We start from the raw sequence: 24000 nt of genomic DNA, 5'->3' as shown, positions 1-24000 counted from the left end.
CCTGGTCCTGGTCCTGGTCCTGGTCCTAGTCCTGACCCTGGTCCTGACCCTGGTCCTGGTCCTGGTCCTGGTCATGGTCCTGGTCCAGGTCCTGGTCCTGACCCTGGTCCTGGTCCTGGTCCTGGTCCTGGTCCTGGTCCTGGTCCTGACCCTGGTCCTAGTCCTGACCCTGGTCCTGACCCTGGTCCTGGTCCTGGTCCTGGTCCTGGTCTTGGTCCTGGTCCAGGTCCTGGTCCTGACCTGGTCCTGGTCCTGGTCCTGGTCCTGGTCCTGACCCTGGTCGTGGTCCTGACCCTGGTCCTGGTCCTGACCCTGGTCCAGGTCCTGGTCCTGGTCCTGGTCCTGGTCCTGACCCTGTTCCTGGTCCTGGTCCTGACCCTGGTCCTGACCCTGGTCCTGACCCTGTTCCTGGTCCTGGTCCTGGTCCTGACCCTGACCCTGACCCTGGTCCTGGTCCTGGTTCTGACCCTGGTCCTGACCCTGGTCCTGACCCTGGTCCTGACCCTGGTCCTGACCCTGGTCCTGGTCCTGGTCCTGGTCCTGGTCCTGGTCCTGGTCCTGGTCCTGGTCCTGACCCTGTTCCTGGTCCTGGTCCTGACCCTGGTCCTGACCCTGGTCCTGACCCTGTTCCTGTTCCTGGTCCTGGTCCTGGTCCTGGTCCTGACCCTGGTCCTGGTCCTGGTCCTGACCCTGACCCTGGTCCTGGTCCAGGTCCTGGTCCTGACCCTGGTCCTGACCCTGGTCCTGGTCCTGGTCCTGGTCCTAGTCCTGACCCTGGTCCTAGTCCTGACCCTGGTCCTGGTCCTGGTCCTGGTCCTGGTCCTGACCCTGACCCTGACCCTGGTCCTGGTCCTGACCCTGGTCCTGACCCTGGTCCTGGTCCTGACCCTGGTCCTGGTCCTGGTCCTGGTCCTGGTCCTGACCCTGTTCCTGGTCCTGGTCCAGGTCCTGGTCCTGGTCCTGACCCAGGTCCTGGTCCTGGTCCTGACCCTGGTCCTGGTCCTGGTCCTGGTCCTGGTCCTGGTCCTGGACCTGACCCTGGTCCTGACCCTGGTCCTGGTCCTGATCCTGACCCCGGTCCTGGTCCTGGTCCTGGGGTCCTGGTCCTGACCCTGGTCCTGGTCCTGGTCCTGGTCCTGGTCCTGACCCTGGTCCTAGTCCTGACCCTGGTCCTGGTCCTGGTCCTGGTCCTGGTCCTGACCCTGGTCCTAGTCCTGACCCTGGTCCTGGTACTGGTCCTGGTCCTGACCCTGGTCCTGGTCCAGGTCCTGGTCCTGGTCCTGGTCCTGGTCCTGGTCCTGGTCCTGACCCTGGTCCTGGTCCTGATCCTGACCCTGGTCCTGACCCTGGTCCTGACCCTGGTCCTGGTCCTGACCCTGGTCCTAGTCCTGACCCTGGTCCTGGTCCTGGTCCTGGTCCTGACCCTGGTCCTGGTCCTGATCCTGACCCTGGTCCTGACCCTGGTCCTGGTCCTGGTCCTGACCCTGGTCCTGACCCTGGTCCTGGTCCTGGTCCTGGTCCTGGTCCTGGTCCTGACCCTGACCCTGGTCCTGACCCTCCTGACCCTGGTCCTGACCCTGGTCCTGGTCCTGGTGCTGGTCCTGGTCCTGGTCCTGACCCTGGTCCTGGTCCTGATCCTGATCCTGACCCTGGTCCTGACCCTGGTCCTGACCCTGGTCCTGGTCCTGACCCTGGTCCTAGTCCTGACCCTGGTCCTGACCCTGATCCTTGTCCTGGTCCTGGTCCTGGTCCTGGTCCTGATCCTGACCCTGGTCCTGACCCTGGTCCTGGTCCTAGTCCTGACCCTGGTCCTGGTCCTGGTCCTGGTCCTGACCCTGGTCCTGGTCCTGATCCTGACCCTGGTCCTGACCCTGGTCCTGGTCCTGGTCCTGACCCTGGTCCTGACCCTGGTCCTGGTCCTGGTCCTGGTCCTGGTCCTGGTCCTGACCCTGACCCTGGTCCTGACCCTCCTGACCCTGGTCCTGACCCTGGTCCTGGTCCTGGTGCTGGTCCTGGTCCTGGTCCTGACCCTGGTCCTGGTCCTGATCCTGACCCTGGTCCTGGTCCTGACCCTGGTCCTAGTCCTGACCCTGGTCCTGACCCTGATCCTTGTCCTGGTCCTGGTCCTGGTCCTGGTCCTGGTCCTGATCCTGACCCTGTTCCTGGTCCTGGTCCTGGTCCTGACCCTGACCCTGGTCCTGGTCCTGGTCCTGACCCTGGTCCTGACCCTGGTCCTGACCCTGGTCCTGGTCCTGGTCCTGACCCTGGTCCTGGTCCTGGTCCCGGGTCCTGACCCTGACCCTGGTCCTGGTCCTGGTCCAGGTCCTGGTCCTGACCCTGATCCTTGTCCTGGTCCTGGTCCTGGTCCTGGTCCTGGTCCTGACCCTGGTCCTGGTCCTGACCCTGGTCCTGGTCCTGGTCCTGACCCTGGTCCTGGTCCTGGTCCTGGTCCTGACCCTGGTCCTAGTCCTGACCCTGGTCCTGGTCCTGGTCCTGGGGTCCTGGTCCTGACCCTGGTCCTGGGGTCCTGGTCCTGACCCTGGTCCTGACCCTGGTCCTGGTCCTGGTCCTGGTCCCGGGTCCTGGTCCAGGTCCTGGTCCTGGTCCTGGTCCTGACCCTGGTCCTGACCCTGGTCCTGGTCCTGATCCTGACCCTGTTCCTGGTCCTGGTCCTGACCCTGTTCCTGGTCCTGGTCCTGGTCCTGGTCCTGGTCCTGGTCCTGGTCCTGGTCCTGGTCCCTGTCCTGGTCCTGGTCCTGGTCCTGACCCTCCTGACCCTGGTCCTGACCCTGATCCTTGTCCTGGTCCTGGTCCTGGTCCTGGTGCTGGTCCTGGTCCTGGTCCTGGTCCTGACCCTGGTCCTGGTCCTGATCCTGACCCTGGTCCTGGGGTCCTGGTCCTGACCCTGGTCCTGACCCTGGTCCTGGTCCTGGTCCTGGTCCCGGGTCCTGGTCCAGGTCCTGGTCCTGGTCCTGGTCCTGACCCTGGTCCTGACCCTGGTCCTGGTCCTGGTCCTGATCCTGACCCTGGTCCAGGTCCTGGTCCTGACCCTGGTCCTGACCCTGGTCCTGACCCTGGTCCTGGTCCTGGTCCTGACCCCGGTCCTGGTCCAGGTCCTGACCCTGGTCCTAGTCCTGACCCTGGTCCTGGTCCTGACCCTGGTCCTGGTCCTGGTCCTGGTCCTGGTCCTGGTCCAGGTCCTGACCCTGGTCCTGGTCCTGGTCCTGGTCCTGACCCTGGTCCTGACCCTGGTCCTGACCCTAGTCCTGGTCCTGGTCCTGACCCTGACCCTGGTCCAGGTCCTGGTCCTGACCCTGGTCCTGACCCTGGTCCTGGTCCTGGTCCTGGTCCTGACCCTGGTCCTGACCCTGGTCCTGGTCCTGGTCCTGGTCCTGGTCCTGGTCCTGACCCTGACCCTGGTCCTGACCCTGATCCTGGTCCTTTTCCTGGTCCTGGTCCTGGTCCTGGTCCTGACCCTGTTCCTGGTCCTGGTCCTGACCCTGGTCCTGGACCTGACCCTGGTCCTGGTCCTGGTCCTGGTCCTGACCCTGGTCCTGGTCCTGGTCCTGACCCTGACCCTGGTCCTAGTCCTGACCCTGGTCCTGGTCCTGGTCCTGACCCTGGTCCTGGTCCTGGTCCTGGTCCTGACCCTGGTCCTAGTCCTGACCCTGGTCCTGGTCCTGGTCCTGATCCTGGTCCTGACCCTGACCCTGGTCCTGGACCTGACCCTGGTCCTGACCCTGGTCCTGACCCTGGTCCTGGTCCTGGTCCTGGTCCTGGTCCTGGTCCTGACCCTGACCCTGACCCTGGTCCAGGTCCTGGTCCTGACCCTGGTCCTGACCCTGACCCTGACCCTGGTCCTGGTCCTGGTCCTGGTCCTGGTCCTGACCCTGGTCCTGGTCCTGGTCCTGACCCTGGTCCTGACCCTGACCCTGGTCCTGACCCTGGTCCTCGTCCTGGTCCTGGTCCTGGTCCTGGTCCTAGTCCTGACCCTGGTCCTGACCCTGGTCCTGGTCCTGGTCCTGGTCATGGTCCTGGTCCAGGTCCTGGTCCTGACCCTGGTCCTGGTCCTGGTCCTGGTCCTGGTCCTGGTCCTGGTCCTGACCCTGGTCCTAGTCCTGACCCTGGTCCTGACCCTGGTCCTGGTCCTGGTCCTGGTCCTGGTCTTGGTCCTGGTCCAGGTCCTGGTCCTGACCTGGTCCTGGTCCTGGTCCTGGTCCTGGTCCTGACCCTGGTCGTGGTCCTGACCCTGGTCCTGGTCCTGACCCTGGTCCAGGTCCTGGTCCTGGTCCTGGTCCTGGTCCTGACCCTGTTCCTGGTCCTGGTCCTGACCCTGGTCCTGACCCTGGTCCTGACCCTGTTCCTGGTCCTGGTCCTGGTCCTGACCCTGACCCTGACCCTGGTCCTGGTCCTGGTTCTGACCCTGGTCCTGACCCTGGTCCTGACCCTGGTCCTGACCCTGGTCCTGACCCTGGTCCTGGTCCTGGTCCTGGTCCTGGTCCTGGTCCTGGTCCTGGTCCTGGTCCTGACCCTGGTCCTGGTCCTGGTCCTGACCCTGACCCTGGTCCTGGTCCAGGTCCTGGTCCTGACCCTGGTCCTGACCCTGGTCCTGGTCCTGGTCCTGGTCCTAGTCCTGACCCTGGTCCTAGTCCTGACCCTGGTCCTGGTCCTGGTCCTGGTCCTGGTCCTGACCCTGACCCTGACCCTGGTCCTGGTCCTGACCCTGGTCCTGACCCTGGTCCTGGTCCTGACCCTGGTCCTGGTCCTGGTCCTGGTCCTGGTCCTGACCCTGTTCCTGGTCCTGGTCCAGGTCCTGGTCCTGGTCCTGACCCAGGTCCTGGTCCTGGTCCTGACCCTGGTCCTGGTCCTGGTCCTGGTCCTGGTCCTGGTCCTGGACCTGACCCTGGTCCTGACCCTGGTCCTGGTCCTGATCCTGACCCCGGTCCTGGTCCTGGTCCTGGGGTCCTGGTCCTGACCCTGGTCCTGGTCCTGGTCCTGGTCCTGGTCCTGACCCTGGTCCTAGTCCTGACCCTGGTCCTGGTCCTGGTCCTGGTCCTGGTCCTGACCCTGGTCCTAGTCCTGACCCTGGTCCTGGTACTGGTCCTGGTCCTGACCCTGGTCCTGGTCCAGGTCCTGGTCCTGGTCCTGGTCCTGGTCCTGGTCCTGGTCCTGACCCTGGTCCTGGTCCTGATCCTGACCCTGGTCCTGACCCTGGTCCTGACCCTGGTCCTGGTCCTGACCCTGGTCCTAGTCCTGACCCTGGTCCTGGTCCTGGTCCTGGTCCTGACCCTGGTCCTGGTCCTGATCCTGACCCTGGTCCTGACCCTGGTCCTGGTCCTGGTCCTGACCCTGGTCCTGACCCTGGTCCTGGTCCTGGTCCTGGTCCTGGTCCTGGTCCTGACCCTGACCCTGGTCCTGACCCTCCTGACCCTGGTCCTGACCCTGGTCCTGGTCCTGGTGCTGGTCCTGGTCCTGGTCCTGACCCTGGTCCTGGTCCTGATCCTGATCCTGACCCTGGTCCTGACCCTGGTCCTGACCCTGGTCCTGGTCCTGACCCTGGTCCTAGTCCTGACCCTGGTCCTGACCCTGATCCTTGTCCTGGTCCTGGTCCTGGTCCTGGTCCTGATCCTGACCCTGGTCCTGACCCTGGTCCTGGTCCTAGTCCTGACCCTGGTCCTGGTCCTGGTCCTGGTCCTGACCCTGGTCCTGGTCCTGATCCTGACCCTGGTCCTGACCCTGGTCCTGGTCCTGGTCCTGACCCTGGTCCTGACCCTGGTCCTGGTCCTGGTCCTGGTCCTGGTCCTGGTCCTGACCCTGACCCTGGTCCTGACCCTCCTGACCCTGGTCCTGACCCTGGTCCTGGTCCTGGTGCTGGTCCTGGTCCTGGTCCTGACCCTGGTCCTGGTCCTGATCCTGACCCTGGTCCTGGTCCTGACCCTGGTCCTAGTCCTGACCCTGGTCCTGACCCTGATCCTTGTCCTGGTCCTGGTCCTGGTCCTGGTCCTGGTCCTGATCCTGACCCTGTTCCTGGTCCTGGTCCTGGTCCTGACCCTGACCCTGGTCCTGGTCCTGGTCCTGACCCTGGTCCTGACCCTGGTCCTGACCCTGGTCCTGGTCCTGGTCCTGACCCTGGTCCTGGTCCTGGTCCCGGGTCCTGACCCTGACCCTGGTCCTGGTCCTGGTCCAGGTCCTGGTCCTGACCCTGATCCTTGTCCTGGTCCTGGTCCTGGTCCTGGTCCTGGTCCTGACCCTGGTCCTGGTCCTGACCCTGGTCCTGGTCCTGGTCCTGACCCTGGTCCTGGTCCTGGTCCTGGTCCTGACCCTGGTCCTAGTCCTGACCCTGGTCCTGGTCCTGGTCCTGGGGTCCTGGTCCTGACCCTGGTCCTGGGGTCCTGGTCCTGACCCTGGTCCTGACCCTGGTCCTGGTCCTGGTCCTGGTCCCGGGTCCTGGTCCAGGTCCTGGTCCTGGTCCTGGTCCTGACCCTGGTCCTGACCCTGGTCCTGGTCCTGATCCTGACCCTGTTCCTGGTCCTGGTCCTGACCCTGTTCCTGGTCCTGGTCCTGGTCCTGGTCCTGGTCCTGGTCCTGGTCCTGGTCCTGGTCCCTGTCCTGGTCCTGGTCCTGGTCCTGACCCTGGTCCTGGTCCTGATCCTGACCCTGGTCCTGGGGTCCTGGTCCTGACCCTGGTCCTGACCCTGGTCCTGGTCCTGGTCCTGGTCCCGGGTCCTGGTCCAGGTCCTGGTCCTGGTCCTGGTCCTGACCCTGGTCCTGACCCTGGTCCTGGTCCTGGTCCTGATCCTGACCCTGGTCCAGGTCCTGGTCCTGACCCTGGTCCTGACCCTGGTCCTGACCCTGGTCCTGGTCCTGGTCCTGACCCCGGTCCTGGTCCAGGTCCTGACCCTGGTCCTAGTCCTGACCCTGGTCCTGGTCCTGACCCTGGTCCTGGTCCTGGTCCTGGTCCTGGTCCTGGTCCAGGTCCTGACCCTGGTCCTGGTCCTGGTCCTGGTCCTGACCCTGGTCCTGACCCTGGTCCTGACCCTAGTCCTGGTCCTGGTCCTGACCCTGACCCTGGTCCAGGTCCTGGTCCTGACCCTGGTCCTGACCCTGGTCCTGGTCCTGGTCCTGGTCCTGACCCTGGTCCTGACCCTGGTCCTGGTCCTGGTCCTGGTCCTGACCCTGACCCTGGTCCAGGTCCTGGTCCTGACCCTGGTCCTGACCCTGGTCCTGACCCTGGTCCTGGTCCTGGTCCCGGGTCCTGACCCTGACCCTGGTCCTGGTCCTGACCCTGACCCTGGTCCTGACCCTGGTCCTGGTCCTGACCCTGATCCTTGTCCTGGTCCTGGTCCTGGTCCTGGTCCTGGTCCTGGTCCTGACCCTGGTCCTGACCCTGGTCCTGGTCCAGGTCCTGGTCCTGACCCTGGTCCTGGTCCTGGTCCTGACCCTGGTCCTGGTCCTGGTCCTGGTCCTGGTCCTGACCCTGGTCCTAGTCCTGACCCTGGTCCTGGTCCTGATCCTGGGGTCCTGGTCCTGACCCTGGTCCTGGTCCTGGTCCTGACCCTGGTCCTGACCCTGGTCCTGGTCCTGGTCCTGGTCCCGGGTCCTGGTCCAGGTCCTGGTCCTGACCCTGTTCCTGGTCCTGGTCCTAGTCCTGACCCTGGTCCTGACCCTGATCCTTGTCCTGGTCCTGGTCCTGGTCCTGACCCTGGTCCTGGTCCTGGTCCTGGTCCTGACCCTGTTCCTGGTCCTGGTCCTAGTCCTGACCCTGGTCCTGACCCTGATCCTTGTCCTGGTCCTGGTCCTGGTCCTGACCCTGGTCCTGACCCTGAACCTGGTCCTGACCCTGATCCTTGTTCTGGTCCTGGTCCTGGTCCTGGTCCTGGTCCTGGTCCTGGTCCTGGTCCTGGTCCTGACCCTGTTCCTGGTCCTGGTCCTGACCCTGGTCCTGACCCTGGTCCTGGTCCTGGGGTCCTGGTCCTGACCCTGATCCTTGTTCTGGTCCTGGTCCTGGTCCTGGTCCTGGTCCTGGTCCTGACCCTGGTCCTGGTCCTGACCCTGGTCCTAGTCCTGACCCTGGTCCTGGTCCTGGTCCTGGTCCTGGTCCTGACCCTGGTCCTAGTCCTGACCCTGGTCCTGGTCCTGGTCCTGACCCTGGTCCTGGTCCTGACCCTGATCCTTGTTCTGGTCCTGGTCCTGGTCCTGGTCCTGGTCCTGGTCCTGACCCTGGTCCTGGTCCTGACCCTGGTCCTAGTCCTGACCCTGGTCCTGGTCCTGGTCCTGGTCCTGGTCCTGACCCTGGTCCTAGTCCTGACCCTTGTCCTGGTCCTGGTCCTGGTCATGGTCCTGACCCTGATCCTTGTTCTGGTCCTGGTCCTGGTCCTGGTCCTGGTCCTGGTCCTGACCCTGGTCCTGGTCCTGACCCTGGTCCTAGTCCTGACCCTGGTCCTGGTCCTGGTCCTGGTCCTGGTCCTGACCCTGGTCCAAGTCCTGACCCTGGTCCTGGTCCTGGTCCTGACCCTGGTCCTGGTCCTGGGGTCCTGGTCCTGACCCTGGTCCTGGTCCAGGTCCTGGTCCTGGTCCTGATCCTGACCCTGGTCCTGGTCCTGGTCCTGACCCTGATCCTTGTCCTGGTCCTGGTCCTGGTCCTGGTCCTGGTCCTGACCCTGGTCCTGACCCTGGTCCTGGTCCTGATCCTTGTCCTGGTCCTGGTCCTGGTCCTGGTCCTGGTCCTGACCCTGGTCCTGACCCTGGTCCTGGTCCTGGTCCTGGTCCTGGTCCTGACCCTGTTCCTGGTCCTGACCCTGGTCCTGACCCTGGTCCTGGACCTGACCCTGACCCTGGTCCAGGTCCTGGTCCTGACCCTGGTCCTGACCCTGGTCCTGACCCTGGTCCTGGTCCTGGTCCTGACCCCGGTCCTGGTCCAGGTCCTGGTCCTGGTCCTGGTCCTGACCCTGACCCAGGTCCTGGTCCAGGTCCTGGTCCTGGTCCTGGTCCTGACCCTGACCCAGGTCCTGGTCCTGACCCTGACCCTGGTCCTGACCCTGGTCCTGGTCCTGACCCTGGTCCTGGTCCTGACCCTGGTCCTGGTCCTGGTCCTGACCCTGGTCCTAGTCCTGACCCTGGTCCTGGTCCTGGTCCTGGTCCTGGTCCTGACCCTGGTCCTGGTCCTGATCCTGATCCTGACCCTGTTCCTGGTCCTGACCCTGTTCCTGGTCCTGACCCTGGTCCTGGTCCTGGTCCAGGTCCTGGTCCTGGTCCTGGTCCTGGTCCTGACCCTGGTCCTGGTCCTGGTCCTGGTCCTGGTCCTGGTCCTGACCCTGGTCCTTGTCCTGGTCCTGGTCCTGGTCTTGACCCTGGTCCTGACCCTGACCCTGACCCTGACCCTGGTCCTGGTCCTGACCCTGTTCCTGGTCCTGGTCCTGGTCCTGGTCCTGGTCCAGGTCCTGGTCCTGGTCCAGGTCCTGGTCCTGGTCCTGACCCAGGTCCTGGTCCTGACCCTGGTCCTGGTCCTGGTCCTGGTCCTGGTCCAGGTCCTGGTCCTGGTCCTGGTCCTGGTCCTGGTCCTGGTCCTGGTCCTGATCCTGACCCTGGTCCTGACCCTGGTCCTGACCCTGACCCTGACCCTGACCCTGGTCCTGGTCCTGATCCTGACCCTGGTCCTGGTCCTGGTCCTGGTCCTGACCCTGGTCCTGGTCCTGGTCCAGGTCCTGGTCCTGGTCCTGACCCTGGTCCTAGTCCTGACCCTGGTCCTGGTCCTGGTCCTGGTCCTGACCCTGGTCCTGGTCCTGGTCCTGGGGTCCTGGTCCTGACCCTGGTCCTGACCCTGGTCCTGGTCCTGGTCCTGACCCTGACCCTGGTCCTGACCCTGGTCCTGGTCCTGATCCTGACCCTGGTCCTTGTCCTGACCCTGATCCTTGTTCTGGTCCTGGTCCTGGTCCTGGTCCTGGTCCTGGTCCTGACCCTGGTCCTGGTCCTGACCCTGGTCCTAGTCCTGACCCTGGTCCTGGTCCTGGTCCTGGTCCTGGTCCTGACCCTGGTCCTGGTCCTGGGGTCCTGGTCCTGACCCTGGTCCTGGTCCAGGTCCTGGTCCTGGTCCTGATCCTGACCCTGGTCCTGGTCCTGGTCCTGACCCTGATCCTTGTCCTGGTCCTGGTCCTGGTCCTGGTCCTGGTCCTGACCCTGGTCCTGACCCTGGTCCTGGTCCTGATCCTGACCCTGGTCCTGACCCTGATCCTTGTCCTGGTCCTGGTCCTGGTCCTGGTCCTGGTCCTGATCCTGACCCTGGTCCAGGTCCTGGTCCTGGTCCTGGTCCTGACCCAGGTCCTGGTCCTGACCCTGGTCCTGACCCTGGTCCTGGTCCTGGTCCTGACCCTGGTCCTGGTCCTGACCCTCGTCCTGGTCCTGGTCCTGGTCCTGATCCTGACCCTGGTCCTGGTCCTGGTCCTGGTCCTGGACCTGACCCTGGTCCTGACCCTGGTCCTGGTCCTGACCCTGGTCCTGGTCCTGGTCCTGATCCTGACCCTGGTCCTGATCCTGGTCCTGGTCCTGATCCTGATCCTGATCCTGATCCTGACCCTGTTCCTGGTCCTGACCCTGGTCCTGGTCCTGACCCTGGTCCTGGTCCTGGTCCTGGTCCTGGTCCTGGTCCAGGTCCTGGTCCTGGTCCTGGTCCTGACCCTGGTCCTAGTCCTGACCCTGGTCCTGGTCCTGGTCCTGACCCTGGTCCTGGTCCTGGTCCTGATCCTGATCCTGACCCTGGTCCTGACCCTGGTCCTGACCCTGGTCCTGGTCCTGATCCTGACCCTGGTCCTGGTCCTGGTCCTGGTCCTGGTCCTGATCCTGACCCTGTTCCTGGTCCTGGTCCTGACCCTGACCCTGACCCTGGTCCTGACCCTGGTCCTGGTCCTGATCCTGACCCTGGTCCTGGTCCTGGTCCTGGTCCTGGTCCTGATCCTGACCCTGTTCCTGGTCCTGGTCCTGACCCTGATCCTGACCCTGGTCCTGACCCTGGTCCTGGTCCTGATCCTGACCCTGGTCCTGGTCCTGGTCCTGACCCTGGTCCTGGTCCAGGTCCTGGTCCTGGTCCTGGTCCTGACCCTGATCCTTGTCCTGGTCCTGGTCCTGGTCCTGGTCCTGACCCTGGTCCTGACCCTGGTCCTGGTCCTGGTCCTGGTCCTGGTCCTGATCCTGATCCTGACCCTGTTCCTGGTCCTGGTCCTGGTCCTGACCCTGACCCTGTTCCTGGTCCTGGTCCTGGTCCTGACCCTGTTCCTGGTCCTGGACCTGACCCTGACCCTGACCCTGACCCTGGTCCAGGTCCTGGTCCTGACCCTGGTCCTTGTCCTGACCCCGGTCCTGGTCCAGGTCCTGGTCCTGGTCCTGGTCCTGGTCCTGACCCTGACCCTGGTCCTGACCCTGGTCCTGGACCTGACCCTGACCCTGGTCCTGACCCTGGTCCTGGTCCTGACCCTGACCCTGGTCCTGACCCTGGTCCTGGACCTGACCCTGGTCCTGACCCTGGTCCTGGTCCTGGTCCTGGTCCTGGTCCTGTTCCTGGTCCTGGTCCAGGTCCTGGTCCTGACCCTGGTCCTGGTCCAGGTCCTGGTCCTGGTCCTGACCCAGGTCCTGGTCCTGACCCTGGTCCTGGTCCTGACCCTGGTCCTGGTCCTGACCCTGATCCTTGTCCTGGTCCTGGTCCTGGTCCTGACCCTGGTCCTGGTCCTGGTCCTGACCCTGACCCTGGTCCTGTTCCTGACCCTGACCCTGGTCCTGATCCTGACCCTGACCCTGGTCCTGGTCCTGGTCCTGGTCCTGGTCCTGGTCCTGGTCCTGACCCTGGTCCTGGTCCAGGTCCTGGTCCTGGTCCTGACCCTGGTCCTAGTCCTGACCCTGGTCCTGACCCTGATCCTTGTCCTGGTCCTGGTCCTGGTCCTGGTCCTGGTCCTGGTCCTGGTCCTGGTCCTGGTCCTGGTCCTGACCCTGGTCCTGACCCCGGTCCTGGTCCAGGTCCTGGTCCTGGTCCTGGTCCTGGTCCTGACCCTGGTCCTGACCCTGGTCCTGGACCTGACCCTGGTCCTGACCCTGGTCCTGGTCCTGGTCCTGACCCTGACCCTGGTCCTGGTCCAGGTCCTGGTCCTGGTCCTGGTCCTGGTCCTGACCCTGACCCAGGTCCTGGTCCTGACCCTGGTCCTGGTCCTGGTCCTGGTCCTGACCCTGACCCTGGTCCTGACCCTGGTCCTGGTCCTGACCCTGTTCCTGGTCCTGGTCCAGGTCCTGGTCCTGGTCCTGACCCAGGTCCTGGTCCTGACCCTGGTCCTGGTCCTGACCCTGGTCCTGGTCCTGGTCCTGGTCCAGGTCCTGGTCCTGGTCCTGGTCCTGACCCTGGTCCTGGTCCTGACCCTGGTCCTGGTCCTGGTCCTGACCCTGGTCCTGACCCTGATCCTTGTCCTGGTCCTGGTCCTGGTCCTGACCCTGGTCCTGGTCCTGGTCCTGGTCCTGACCCTGGTCCTGACCCTGGTCCTGACCCTGGTCCTTACCCTGACCCTGGTCCTGGTCCTGGTCCTGGTCCTGACCCTGACCCTGGTCCTGGTCCTGACCCTGTTCCTGGTCCTGGTCCTGACCCTGGTCCTGACCCTGGTCCTGGTCCTGGTCCTGACCCCGGTCCTGGTCCAGGTCCTGACCCTGGTCCTAGTCCTGACCCTGATCCTGACCCTGGTCCTGGTCCTGGTCCTGGTCCTGACCCTGGTCCTGACCCTGGTCCTGACCCTGGTCCTGGTCCTGACCCTGGTCCAGGTCCTGGTCCTGACCCTGTTCCTGACCCTGGTCCTGACCCTGGTCCTGGTCCTGACCCTGACCCTGGTCCTGACCCTGGTCCTGACCCTGGTCCTGGACCTGACCCTGACCCTGACCCTGGTCCTGACCCTGGTCCTGGTCCTGACCCTGACCCTGGTCCTGGTCCTGACCCTGTTCCTGGTCCTGGTCCAGGTCCTGGTCCTGGTCCTGACCCAGGTCCTGGTCCTGACCCTGGTCCTGGTCCTGACCCTGGTCCTGGTCCTGGTCCTTGTCCAGGTCCTGGTCCTGGTCCTGGTCCTGACCCTGGTCCTGGTCCTGACCCTGGTCCTGGTCCTGGTCCTGGTCCTGGTCCTAGTCCTGACCCTGGTCCTGACCCTGATCCTTGTCCTGGTCCTGGTCCTGGTCCTGGTCCTGACCCTGGTCCTGGTCCTGGTCCTGGTCCTGGTCCTGCCCAACCCTGACCCTGGTCCTGACCCTGACCCTGGTCCTGATCCTGACCCTGGTCCTGGTCCTGGTCCTGGTCCTGACCCTGGTCCTGGTCCTGACCCTGGTCCTAGTCCTGACCCTGGTCCTGACCCTGATCCTTGTCCTGGTCCTGGTCCTGGTCCTGGTCCTGGTCCTGGTCCTGGTCCTGGTCCTGGTCCTGACCCTGACCCTGGTCCAGGTCCTGGTCCTGACCCTGGTCCTGACCCCGGTCCTGGTCCAGGTCCTGGTCCTGGTCCTGGTCCTGGTCCTGGTCCTGGTCCTGGTCCTGGTCCTGGTCCTGACCCTGACCCTGGTCCAGGTCCTGGTCCTGACCCTGGTCCTGACCCCGGTCCTGGTCCTGGTCCTGGTCCTGGTCCTGGTCCTGGTCCTGGTCCTGACCCTGGTCCTGACCCTGGTCCTGACCCTGGTCCTGGACCTGACCCTGGTCCTGACCCTGGTCCTGGTCCTGGTCCTGACCCTGACCCTGGTCCTGACCCTGGTCCTGGACCTGACCCTGGTCCTGACCCTGGTCCTGACCCTGGTCCTGGTCCTGACCCTGGTCCTGGTCCTGGTCCTGATCCTGACCCTGTTCCTGGTCCTGGTCCTGGTCCTGACCCTGGTCCTGGTCCTGGTCCTGGTCCTGGTCCTGACCCTGACCCTGGTCCTGACCCTGGTCCTGGTCCTGGTCCTGGTCCTGGTCCTGATCCTGACCCTGTTCCTGGTCCTGGTCCTGGTCCTGACCCTGGTCCTGGTCCTGGTCCTGGTCCTGGTCCTGGTCCTGGTCCTGGTCCTGGTCCTGACCCTGACCCTGGTCCTGACCCTGGTCCTGGTCCTGGTCCTGGTCCTGGTCCTGATCCTGACCCTGTTCCTGGTCCTGGTCCTGGTCCTGACCCTGGTCCTGGTCCTGGTCCTGGTCCTGACCCTGGTCCTGGTCCTGGTCCTGGTCTCGTTTCAGGGTGAGGGTCGGATGATGAAAGACGGGAAGTTGTTTCGTGTGGTTCAGGAAAACTGCTGGAATCCTGCAGCTCGGATCCGAGACATGGACCGACACGGTACTTATACTATTATACTACTACTGTCCTCCTGTCCTCCTGTCCTGCTGTCCTGCTGTCCTGCTGTCCTGCTGTCCTGCTGTCCTGCTGTCCTCCTGTCCTCCTGTCCTCCTGTCCTCCTGTCCTCTTGTCCTCCTGTGACTGACCCTGTGTTTGATTCAGGAGTGACTCTACAGGCTCTGTCCACCGTTCCAGTCATGTTCAACTACTGGGTAAGAGCACGGGAGGGACATCAGAGGACATCTGAGGCACGGGAGGGACATCAGAGGACATCTGAGGCACGGGGGAGGGACATGTTAGGCACAGGGGGAGGGGCATCTGAGGCACAGGAGGAGGGGCATCTGAGGGTGTCTCTAACTGGCCAGAGCTTTGCTTGTCCCAGGCCAAACCTGCCGACGCCCTGGACCTGTGCCGGCTCCTGAACGACGACCTCGGGGCCCAGGTCCGGTCTGAGCCGCGGCGGTTCGTGGGTCTGGGCTCGGTCCCGCTCCAGGACCCGGGACTCGCTGTGGTCGAGATGAGACGCTGCGTCCAAGACCTGGGATTCCCCGGACTCCAGATCGGGTCTCACATAAACGAGTGGGACCTGAACGCCCCCGAGCTGGACCCCTTCTACGCCGTGAGTCCTGGTCCTGGTCCTGAGCCTGGTCTGGACCTGGTTTAGTTCTTTTTTAGTCCTGGTTTGGACCTGGTTTAGTTTAGCACCAGCAGGAGGTCCATGTCACAGACATGATCCACATGAACATTAAAATCACCTGTAATGACCAAACCATCAAAGTCTGTGCGACTGAAACGTCTCAGTCAAATCATCATTAAACATTGTCAGTGCTGGAGAGGCTCGTGTAAGAGGCTGTTTTAGCTCATTTAAAGGAGACAAACTCACATGATGAAAACACCCAAAAGAACAACCTGCGGGTCATTATTTCATCTCTAAAACTGCACAGACTCCACCCCCTTTTTGGTTTTCTCGTGTTTCAGATTCAAACTTAAAGTGGAAACTACATTTCCTGTGTTTCAGTTAAAAACATAAAATCAAGATTTTAAGAAGTTCCTTTAGTCCTGTTTTAGTGCTTGTTTAGTCCTGGTTTAGACCTGGTTTAGACCTGGTTTAGACCTGGTTTAGTCCTGGTTTAGTCCTTGTCTCTTTCAGGCTGCAGAGGAGCTTGGTTGTTCTCTCTTCGTTCATCCCTGGGACATGAAAACAGACGGACGTATGGACAAGTACTGGCTGCCCTGGTTAGTGGGTAAGAAGTACTAATACTAATACTAAAACTAAAACTAATACTAATACTAATACTAATACTAATACTAAAGCTAAAGCTAATGCTAATGCTAATGCTAATACTAATAGTAATACTAATACTAATGCTAATGCTAATGCTAATGCTAATACAATACTAAAACTAAAACTAAAGCTAATGCTAATACTAATGCTAAAGCTAAAGCTAATGCTAATAGTAATGCTAATGCTAATACAATACTAAAACTAAAACCAATGCTAATGCTAATACTAAAACTAATACTAATACTAATACAATACTAAAACTAAAGCTAAAGCTAAAGCTAAAGCTAAAGCTAATGCTAATGCTAATGCCAATAATAATGCTAATACTAATACTAATACTAATACTAAAATTAAAGCTAAAGCTAATGCTAATACTAATACTAATGCTAAAGCTAAAGCTAATGCTAATATTAATGCTAATACCAATACTAATGCTAAAGCTAAAGCTAATGCTAATACTAATACTAATGCTAAAGCTAAAGCTAATGCTAATATTAATGCTAATGCTAATAAGATAAGATAAGATGAGATATTCCTTTATTGTCCCACATGGGGAAATTTCATTGGTGCAACGCAGGTAGATCCAGAGGTAGATCCAGAAGAACAGATCACTTATAGGAAGTCTGAAAAACACTTTCAGTAGAAGATCTCCTATAAATAAATAAAAACTCCCATAGACAAATAAATAAATAAATACCATTGCATGTGATCACGACAGTAATTGCACATGAATATGTGTCACGACAGCACATAGATTGCACATGAATTTCACAGTAATTGCACATATGACAGAATTGCACATCAGTATTAGGTTAGGTCAGTATTGCGACGGGATAACGTGACGATCTCCGGGTAAGACGACTGTTCTCCTCAGTTTCATGAGTTCCTCCTTTGTGGAAACGCGGTACGAGCCGGGGGGCGGGGCCGGAGCCGGGGGGCGGGGCCGGAGCCGGGGGGCGGGGCCGGGGGACTCAGAGCCAAGACACATCGCAACGACACGACGAAAACACTCAATCCAGCCGAATAAAGTCAAAACAAGTTAATTTAAAGCGATTCCAGTGCGTGTCCCGATCGTTCGTGAAGTTCCTCTTTCATATAAACGTGTATATAAACGTGTACCGACGACACGCCGTACTTTAGCGCGGCCGGAGGGCGCGGGGAGGGGGGGCTGGTGGGCTCGCTCGGAGCTAGCTCACGTCACAACAACACAACGAACGCAACGAAAAACGCTCAAATCCAGCCGAAAAAGTCAAAAACAGTTGAATTAAAAAACTATTCCAGCGCGTGTCCCTATCGTACAGTAAAATAGAAAAAATATACTTACTATATTTACAAAATATAGGAGATAAAGCACAATAAGTGTGAGAAAGAAGAGAGAGCGTTTACATGCTATTACATGCTAGCATTTATTAATGCTAATACTAATACTAATACTAATGCTAAAGCTAAAGCTAAGGCTAATGCTAAAGCTAAAGCTAATGCTAATGCTAATACTAATACTAATACTAATACAATACTAAAGCTAAAGTAGAAAAAGCTTCAGTTGTAGTCATCTGGACTCAGTTTCAAACTGAGTCCAGATGACTACAACTGAAGCTTTTTCTACTATGGAACACGCCTGGACGAATGAGGGATTACACCGACACTAAAGCTAAAGCTAAAGTTAATGCTAATGCTAATGCCAATGATAATGCTAATACTAAAACTAATACTAATACTAATAGTAGAAAAAGCTTCAGTTGTTTCATCTGGACTCAGTTTGAGAAAATAGACGTTTCGACTCTCATCCAAGAGTCATTGTCAATAACAGAATTTAGGTCGAGAACTCCGATATTAATACTGTTCTGTGGTAAGACCCGCCCATTGGGAGGAGCCTTCCTGAAGTAGAAAGAGTTGTTTGTTTCAACAGAAACTCCCCCTTGTATCTACCGAGCCTATTCAGAATCTTAATGGGCTATTAGAATCCTCTTTGTCTTTGTGAGACCCTGGCTCAACCACCCTGAGGACCTGATTAGCATCTGAATGTCCTCTACCTTTCCAGGGGTTCAGTAACCCATTATAAATAACAGGAAGATTAAACCTTAGCCCTCCATTTCTGTTTAAAGAAGGTCTTTCTTTTTTAACAAAAATAGCTTCCTTGACTCCTCTTTCAAACCATCTTTTCTCCTGCTTAAAACCTTCACCTCACCGTCTTCAAACGAGTGATTAGAGGCTTCAAGATGGAGATGCACGGCACTCTGAGGTCCTGAACTTGTATTTCTTCTGTGCTGATAAAGCCTCTTGTGTAGAGGCTGTTTTGTCTCACTATGTACCGTTCTTTACAGCTTTCTTCACTGCATTGGATCGAATAAACTACATTGCTCTGTTTTTGAGTCGGCAACTTGTCCTTTGGGTGAACCAGTTTTTGTCTTAAAGTGTTTCCTGGTTTAAAATAAACAGGGACTTCGTGTTGTCTAAAAATTATCTGCAGTTTTTCCGACAGGCCAGACACATAAGGGATAGAAACACCCTTCCTTCTCTGTTCAGTTTCCCTTTTGTCCTGCTTCTTGGTTCTCTTCACTCTGTTGAGAGCCCAAGCGGGGTAACCACAGGCTGAGAGGGCATTTCGGACATGTTTTTCCTCTTTCTTCTTGCCCTCTGAGCTGGTGGGCACACCTTGAGCTCTGTGTTGTAAGGTTCTGATCACACCCAGCTTGTGCTGTAGTGGGTGGTTGGAACCAAAGAGCAGATACTGGTCCGTGTGTGTAGGTTTCCTATATAATATACTAATACTAATACTAAAACTAAAACTAATACTAATGCTAAAGCTAATGCTAATGCTAATGCTAATGCTAATACTAATACTAAAACTAAAACTAATACTAATACTAATACTAAAACTAAAACTAATACTAATACTAATACTAATGCTAAAGCTAAAGCTAATGCTAATGCTAATGCTAATGCTAATGCTAATGCTAATGCTAATACTAAAACTAATACTAATACTAATACTAATACTAATACTAATACTAAAACTCTTTGGTTCAGTCCTTAAGTCTCTGGTCCTGAGAGGGGGAGGAGCCTCCACAGCGCAGCCAGATGATTGGACGAGAGAGAACGCAGACCAAAGCAGAAACACTAAAGAATCATTTGTCTCAAACTCTGACTTGATCTCGTGCTAAAGCTCCGTGTTTCCACTGATGCTAACGACCATGTGGAGCCTTAGCAACACAAAGCTAGCAAAGCACGTTAGCAACACAAAGCTAGCAAAGCACGTTAGCAACACAGAGCTAGCAAAGCACGTTAGCAACACAAAGCTAGCGTAGCACGTTAGCAACACAAAGCTAGCGTAGCACGTTAGCAACACAAAGCTAGCAAAGCACGTTTGCAACAGCTGTTTCCTGTTTATGGCACTCGCTTTGTCAAGAGCCACAATCTGATATTTCTAAGTCATGATGCGTCTGACATTAGCATTAGCATTAGCATGACATAAAGAGAGGTTCAAACGCCACGCCCCTCACACACTAGCTTTAGCCACGCCCCTCACACACTAGCTCTAGCCACACCCCTCACACGCTAGCTTTAGCCACGCCCCTCACATGCAGAGAGGCTGTTTGTTCAGGAATGCCGGCAGAGACCACCACCGCCGTCTGCTCCATGATCTTTGGAGGGGTTTTTGAAAGATTTCCCAGACTCAAAGTGTGCTTCGCTCACGGAGGTAAACCGCACATGCCCGGCTCATTTCTTCACGTGTAAGTTCTAGTGCAGTGTGTGTTCTTCAGGCGGCTCGTTCCCCTTCACCGTGGGCAGGATCGCTCATGGGCACAAGGTCAGGCCGGACCTGTGCGCTCAGGACAACCCTCAGTCTCCTCTCAAATACTGCGGCTCCTTCTACACCGACTCTCTGACCCACGACCCCCGAGCGCTCAGGCTGCTGCTGCAGGTCATCGGAGAGGTACCTTCAGTCCTGGTTTAGACCTGGTTTAGTCCTGGTTTAGTCCTGGTTTAGACCTGGTTTAGTCCTGGTTTAGACCTGGTTTAGTCCTGGTTTAGACCTGGTTTAGTCCTGGTTTAGTCCTGGTTTAGACCTGGTTTAGTCCTGGTTTAGACCTGGTTTAGTCCTGGTTTAGTCCTGGTTTAGACCTGGTTTAGTCCTGGTTTAGTCCTGGTTTAGTCCTGGTTTAGACCTGGTTTAGTCCTGGTTTAGACCTGGTTTAGACCTGGTTTAGACCTGGTTTAGTCCTGGTTTAGTCCTGGTTTAGTCCTGATTTAGACCTGGTTTAGTCCTGGTTTAGACCTGGTTTAGTCCTGGTTTAGACCTGGTTTAGACCTGGTTTAGTACTGGTTTAGACTTGGTTTAGTCCTGGTTTAGACCTGGTTTAGTCCTGGTTTAGTCCTGGTTTAGTCCTGGTTTAGACCTGGTTTAGAGCTGGTTTAGTCCTGGTTTAGTCCTGGTTTAGTCCTGGTTTAGTCCTGGTTTAGACCTGGTTTAGACCTGGTTTAGACCTGGTTTAGTCCTGGTTTAGACCTGGTTTAGACCTGGTTTAGACCTGGTTTAGTCCTGGTTTAGACCTGGTTTAGTCCTGGTTTAGTCCTGGTTTAGACCTGGTTTAGACCTGGTTTAGTCCTGGTTTAGACCTGGTTTAGTCCTGGTTTAGTCCTGGTTTAGTCCTGGTTTAGTCCTGGTTTAGTCCTGATTTAGACCTGGTTTAGTCCTGGTTTAGACCTGGTTTAGTCCTGGTTTAGACCTGGTTTAGACCTGGTTTAGACCTGGTTTAGACCTGGTTTAGTCCTGGTTTAGTCCTGGTTTAGTCCTGATTTAGACCTGGTTTAGTCCTGGTTTAGACCTGGTTTAGTCCTGGTTTAGACCTGGTTTAGACCTGGTTTAGACCTGGTTTAGACCTGGTTTAGTCCTGGTTTAGTCCTGGTTTAGACCTGGTTTAGTCCTGGTTTAGTCCTGGTTTAGTCCTGGTTTAGACCTGGTTTAGTCCTGGTTTAGACCTGGTTTAGACCTGGTTTAGACCTGGTTTAGTCCTGGTTTAGTCCTGGTTTAGTCCTGATTTAGACCTGGTTTAGTCCTGGTTTAGACCTGGTTTAGTCCTGGTTTAGACCTGGTTTAGACCTGGTTTAGTACTGGTTTAGACTTGGTTTAGTCCTGGTTTAGACCTGGTTTAGTCCTGGTTTAGTCCTGGTTTAGTCCTGGTTTAGACCTGGTTTAGACCTGGTTTAGTCCTGGTTTAGTCCTGGTTTAGTCCTGATTTAGACCTGGTTTAGTCCTGGTTTAGACCTGGTTTAGTCCTGGTTTAGACCTGGTTTAGACCTGGTTTAGTACTGGTTTAGACTTGGTTTAGTCCTGGTTTAGACCTGGTTTAGTCCTGGTTTAGTCCTGGTTTAGTCCTGGTTTAGACCTGGTTTAGACCTGGTTTAGTCCTGGTTTAGTCCTGGTTTAGTCCTGGTTTAGTCCTGGTTTAGACCTGGTTTAGACCTGGTTTAGACCTGGTTTAGTCCTGGTTTAGACCTGGTTTAGTCCTGGTTTAGTCCTGGTTTAGTCCTGGTTTAGTCCTGGTTTAGACCTGGTTTAGTCCTGGTTTAGTCCTGGTTTAGTCCTGGTTTAGACCTGGTTTAGTCCTGGTTTAGACCTGGTTTAGACCTGGTTTAGACCTGGTTTAGTCCTGGTTTAGACCTGGTTTAGTCCTGGTTTAGTCCTGGTTTAGTCCTGGTTTAGTCCTGGTTTAGACCTGGTTTAGTCCTGGTTTAGTCCTGGTTTAGTCCTGGTTTAGACCTGGTTTAGTCCTGGTTTAGACCTGGTTTAGACCTGGTTTAATCTCATGTAGATGAATGTGTGATGTTCCAGAATGGCAGCCACTTGTCTGCCACTCTGCCCCAGGACAGCTGTGGCTCTTATTGTCGCTGTTTGTAGGAGCGAGTGATGCTGGGCTCAGATTATCCCTTTCCTCTGGGAGAACTGGAGCCGGGGTCTTTGATCGAGTCCATGGACGAGCTCCGCCCCCAACTCAAGGTAAAGCTTCACTCTGTGACATGTTAAAGCTTCACTCTGTGACATGTTAAAGCTTCACTCTGTGACATGTTAAAGCTTCACTCTGTGACATGTTAAAGCTTCACTCTGTGACATGTTAAAGCTTCACTCTGTGACATGTTAAAGCTTCACTCTGTGACATGTTAAAGCTTCACTCTGTGACATGTTAAAGCTTCACTCTGTGACATGTTAAAGCTTCACTCTGTGACATGTTAAAGCTTCACTCTGTGACATGTTAAAGCTTCACTCTGTGACATGTTAAAGCTTCACTCTGTGACATGTTAAAGCTTCACTCTGTGACATTTCTGTTTCAGGACAAACTTCTTGCAGAAAACGCTCTGGAGTTTTTGGGACTGAAACGAGAAGATTTTGAATAAACGACTCATAATATTTAAACTTCACTTTATGACAAATATTGAAGTTTTTATAGTGAAATGAAATAAAGATTTAAAGTTTGTTGATGTTTTACAAATACTTCAGTCTGAACTTTTACACTTGATTCAAGACAAAACGTTTTACAAAGATTAAAATATTATTATTTAAACTCAAAAATAAAACTAAACACTTTTTATCAACATTTTCTTTTTTCATTCAAACCGGACCCTCTGAGACCCCCTGGGGCCCCGGACCCTCTGAGACCCCCTGGGACCCCGGACCCTCTGAAACCCCCTGGGGCCCCGGACCCTCTGAGACCCCTGGGACCCCGGACCCTCTGAGACCCCCTGGGGCCCCGGACCCTCTGAGACCCCCTGGGACCCCGGACCCTCTGAGACCCCCTGGGACCCCGGACCCTCTGAAACCCCCTGGGGCCCCGGACCCTCTGAGACCCCCTGGGACCCCGGACCCTCTGAAACCCCCTGGGGCCCCGGACCCTCTGAGACCCCCTGGGACCCCGGACCCTCTGAGACCCCCTGGGGCCCCTGACCGTCTTTTTATTACACCCACTGTCCAAACCGCAGGGGCCTGATTCTGTACTGAAAATGCACAAAGACCTCTCCGTGGTCCTGAAGGTCTCACGTGTCAGAGATCTGAACATTTCACATTGGAATAACATGTTTCTGTCGCTACGGCGACGGCCGTAATAACAAATATGACATGAGTCTCATTGACTCTTTTGATTGAGATGTCAAAATGGAATTTTGTGCCAAATTTCATAAAATATATATATATATTTTTTTTTAATGTTTGCTCTCCATATATAAGTCATTTCCCCTGCAGGGGGCGCAATCGCTCCAAAGGAGCGCAAACTGCAGCAAATTTAAATCTTGGAACATTTCAGAAATTCTAGCTTCAGTTTAATGTTGAGCACCGCCTGATCCAATATGGCCGACATTTGGTTGGGCTGTTACGGCAATAATATTTTTTACTTTTCTCGTCACCATCGGCCTCTGTGCCACATTTTCATGATTCTAAAATTAGATTTCTTTTTAGGCCATTTCCTGTCTCTCATTCATTTGTTGTACATTTGGTGTCGCTAACTTTACTTGTACGATCGGGACATGCGCTGGAATCACTTTAATTTAACTTGTTTTTGACTTTGTTTGGCTGGATTATTGAGTGTTTTCGTCGTGTCGTCGCGATGTGCCCCGGCTCCCATGAAGACCGAGATAGACTGTTCGAGATGACTCATAAAAGACGGAAATTTACGGGAGACGAGATGCGATCCATCGCGCTAATAAACAAACACACGTGTGTGTTGTGTCAGTCCGCACGAGGGAGTGCGCATGCGCACTTCCGCCTGTGTTCTCAAATCGCCGAAAAAATCGTCCATTTCGCCTTTAAACTTGAATGAAAAAGTCCCGTTTGTCGACACTTCTGGGCGGAACTGTTGTTTGTGTCCGTGTTTCCGGCCGGTGCTGCGCCTGCGCCGTCCCCACTTCCGCCTCCGGTCCCGCAGCGCTTTAGCCGCAGCTCGCGTTTTGCTCAGAGTTTGACACTCTCTGCAGGATTTGAGGATCGAGAGCACATTTGTGGATGTTCTGGTGGATTTATGACGAGCGGAAAGTTTCCCCCAAAGATGATGTGAAACAGCGGCTGTGACACGCGCAGGTACGTGACGTTTCGCCTCTGAAAGTGCAAAAGAATCCGCTTTGAACGCCCAAAACACCGCAAACGTGACCTTTTAACGCCTCAACCGCGTCATGAACAGTGGCACTTTAAGATCAGGGTGTTTTTACAGCAGGTCTGAGCTTAAACAAGCTTAAATGATCTTAAATGAGCTTAAATTATCTTAAACGATCTTAAATGAGCTTAAATTATCTTAAATGAGCAGAATCTCAGATGATCCAGAGCTAATAAACATCAACATTTCACCTTTAATTTATAGAAACAAACGCAATTCAACATTAAACCACTTTATTTTTGTCGTTTGTTAATGTGGTGCAAAGTAT

General features: G+C 56.8%; 2 protein-coding genes across 3 annotated transcripts in view; both read left to right on the top strand.

Annotated features, from left to right (window-relative positions):
- The window catches only part of LOC140371334 (2-amino-3-carboxymuconate-6-semialdehyde decarboxylase-like), a 40611-nt gene extending 18619 nt beyond the window's left edge, over positions 1 to 21992 (top strand). The window contains exons 3-10 of the mRNA XM_072458441.1: positions 14210 to 14306; positions 14469 to 14518; positions 14689 to 14925; positions 15457 to 15550; positions 19196 to 19291; positions 19356 to 19528; positions 21494 to 21592; positions 21925 to 21992. Coding sequence (XP_072314542.1) covers positions 14210 to 14306; positions 14469 to 14518; positions 14689 to 14925; positions 15457 to 15550; positions 19196 to 19291; positions 19356 to 19528; positions 21494 to 21592; positions 21925 to 21987 — 909 coding nt within the window. The 3' untranslated portion in view covers positions 21988 to 21992. The remainder of the gene's footprint in view (positions 1 to 14209; positions 14307 to 14468; positions 14519 to 14688; positions 14926 to 15456; positions 15551 to 19195; positions 19292 to 19355; positions 19529 to 21493; positions 21593 to 21924) is intronic.
- Positions 21993 to 23453: 1461 nt separating this feature from the next.
- The window catches only part of LOC140371335 (NEDD8-conjugating enzyme UBE2F-like), a 9078-nt gene continuing 8531 nt past the window's right edge, over positions 23454 to 24000 (top strand). The window contains exon 1 of one of the 2 annotated variants that reach the window (XM_072458443.1): positions 23454 to 23659. The gene's annotated coding sequence lies outside the window, so the exon portion shown is untranslated. The remainder of the gene's footprint in view (positions 23660 to 24000) is intronic. The other variant, XM_072458442.1, reaches the window with a different exon arrangement.

The sequence above is a fragment of the Eucyclogobius newberryi genome, unplaced genomic scaffold (genome assembly GCF_026437365.1).
Source record: "Eucyclogobius newberryi isolate DKJ021-1_F unplaced genomic scaffold, fEucNew1.0.hap1 SCAF_215, whole genome shotgun sequence".
NCBI lineage: Eukaryota > Metazoa > Chordata > Actinopteri > Gobiiformes > Gobiidae > Eucyclogobius > Eucyclogobius newberryi.
Note: the sequence above shows the minus strand (reverse complement) of the source record. Positions and strands in the feature narration are given on the sequence as shown.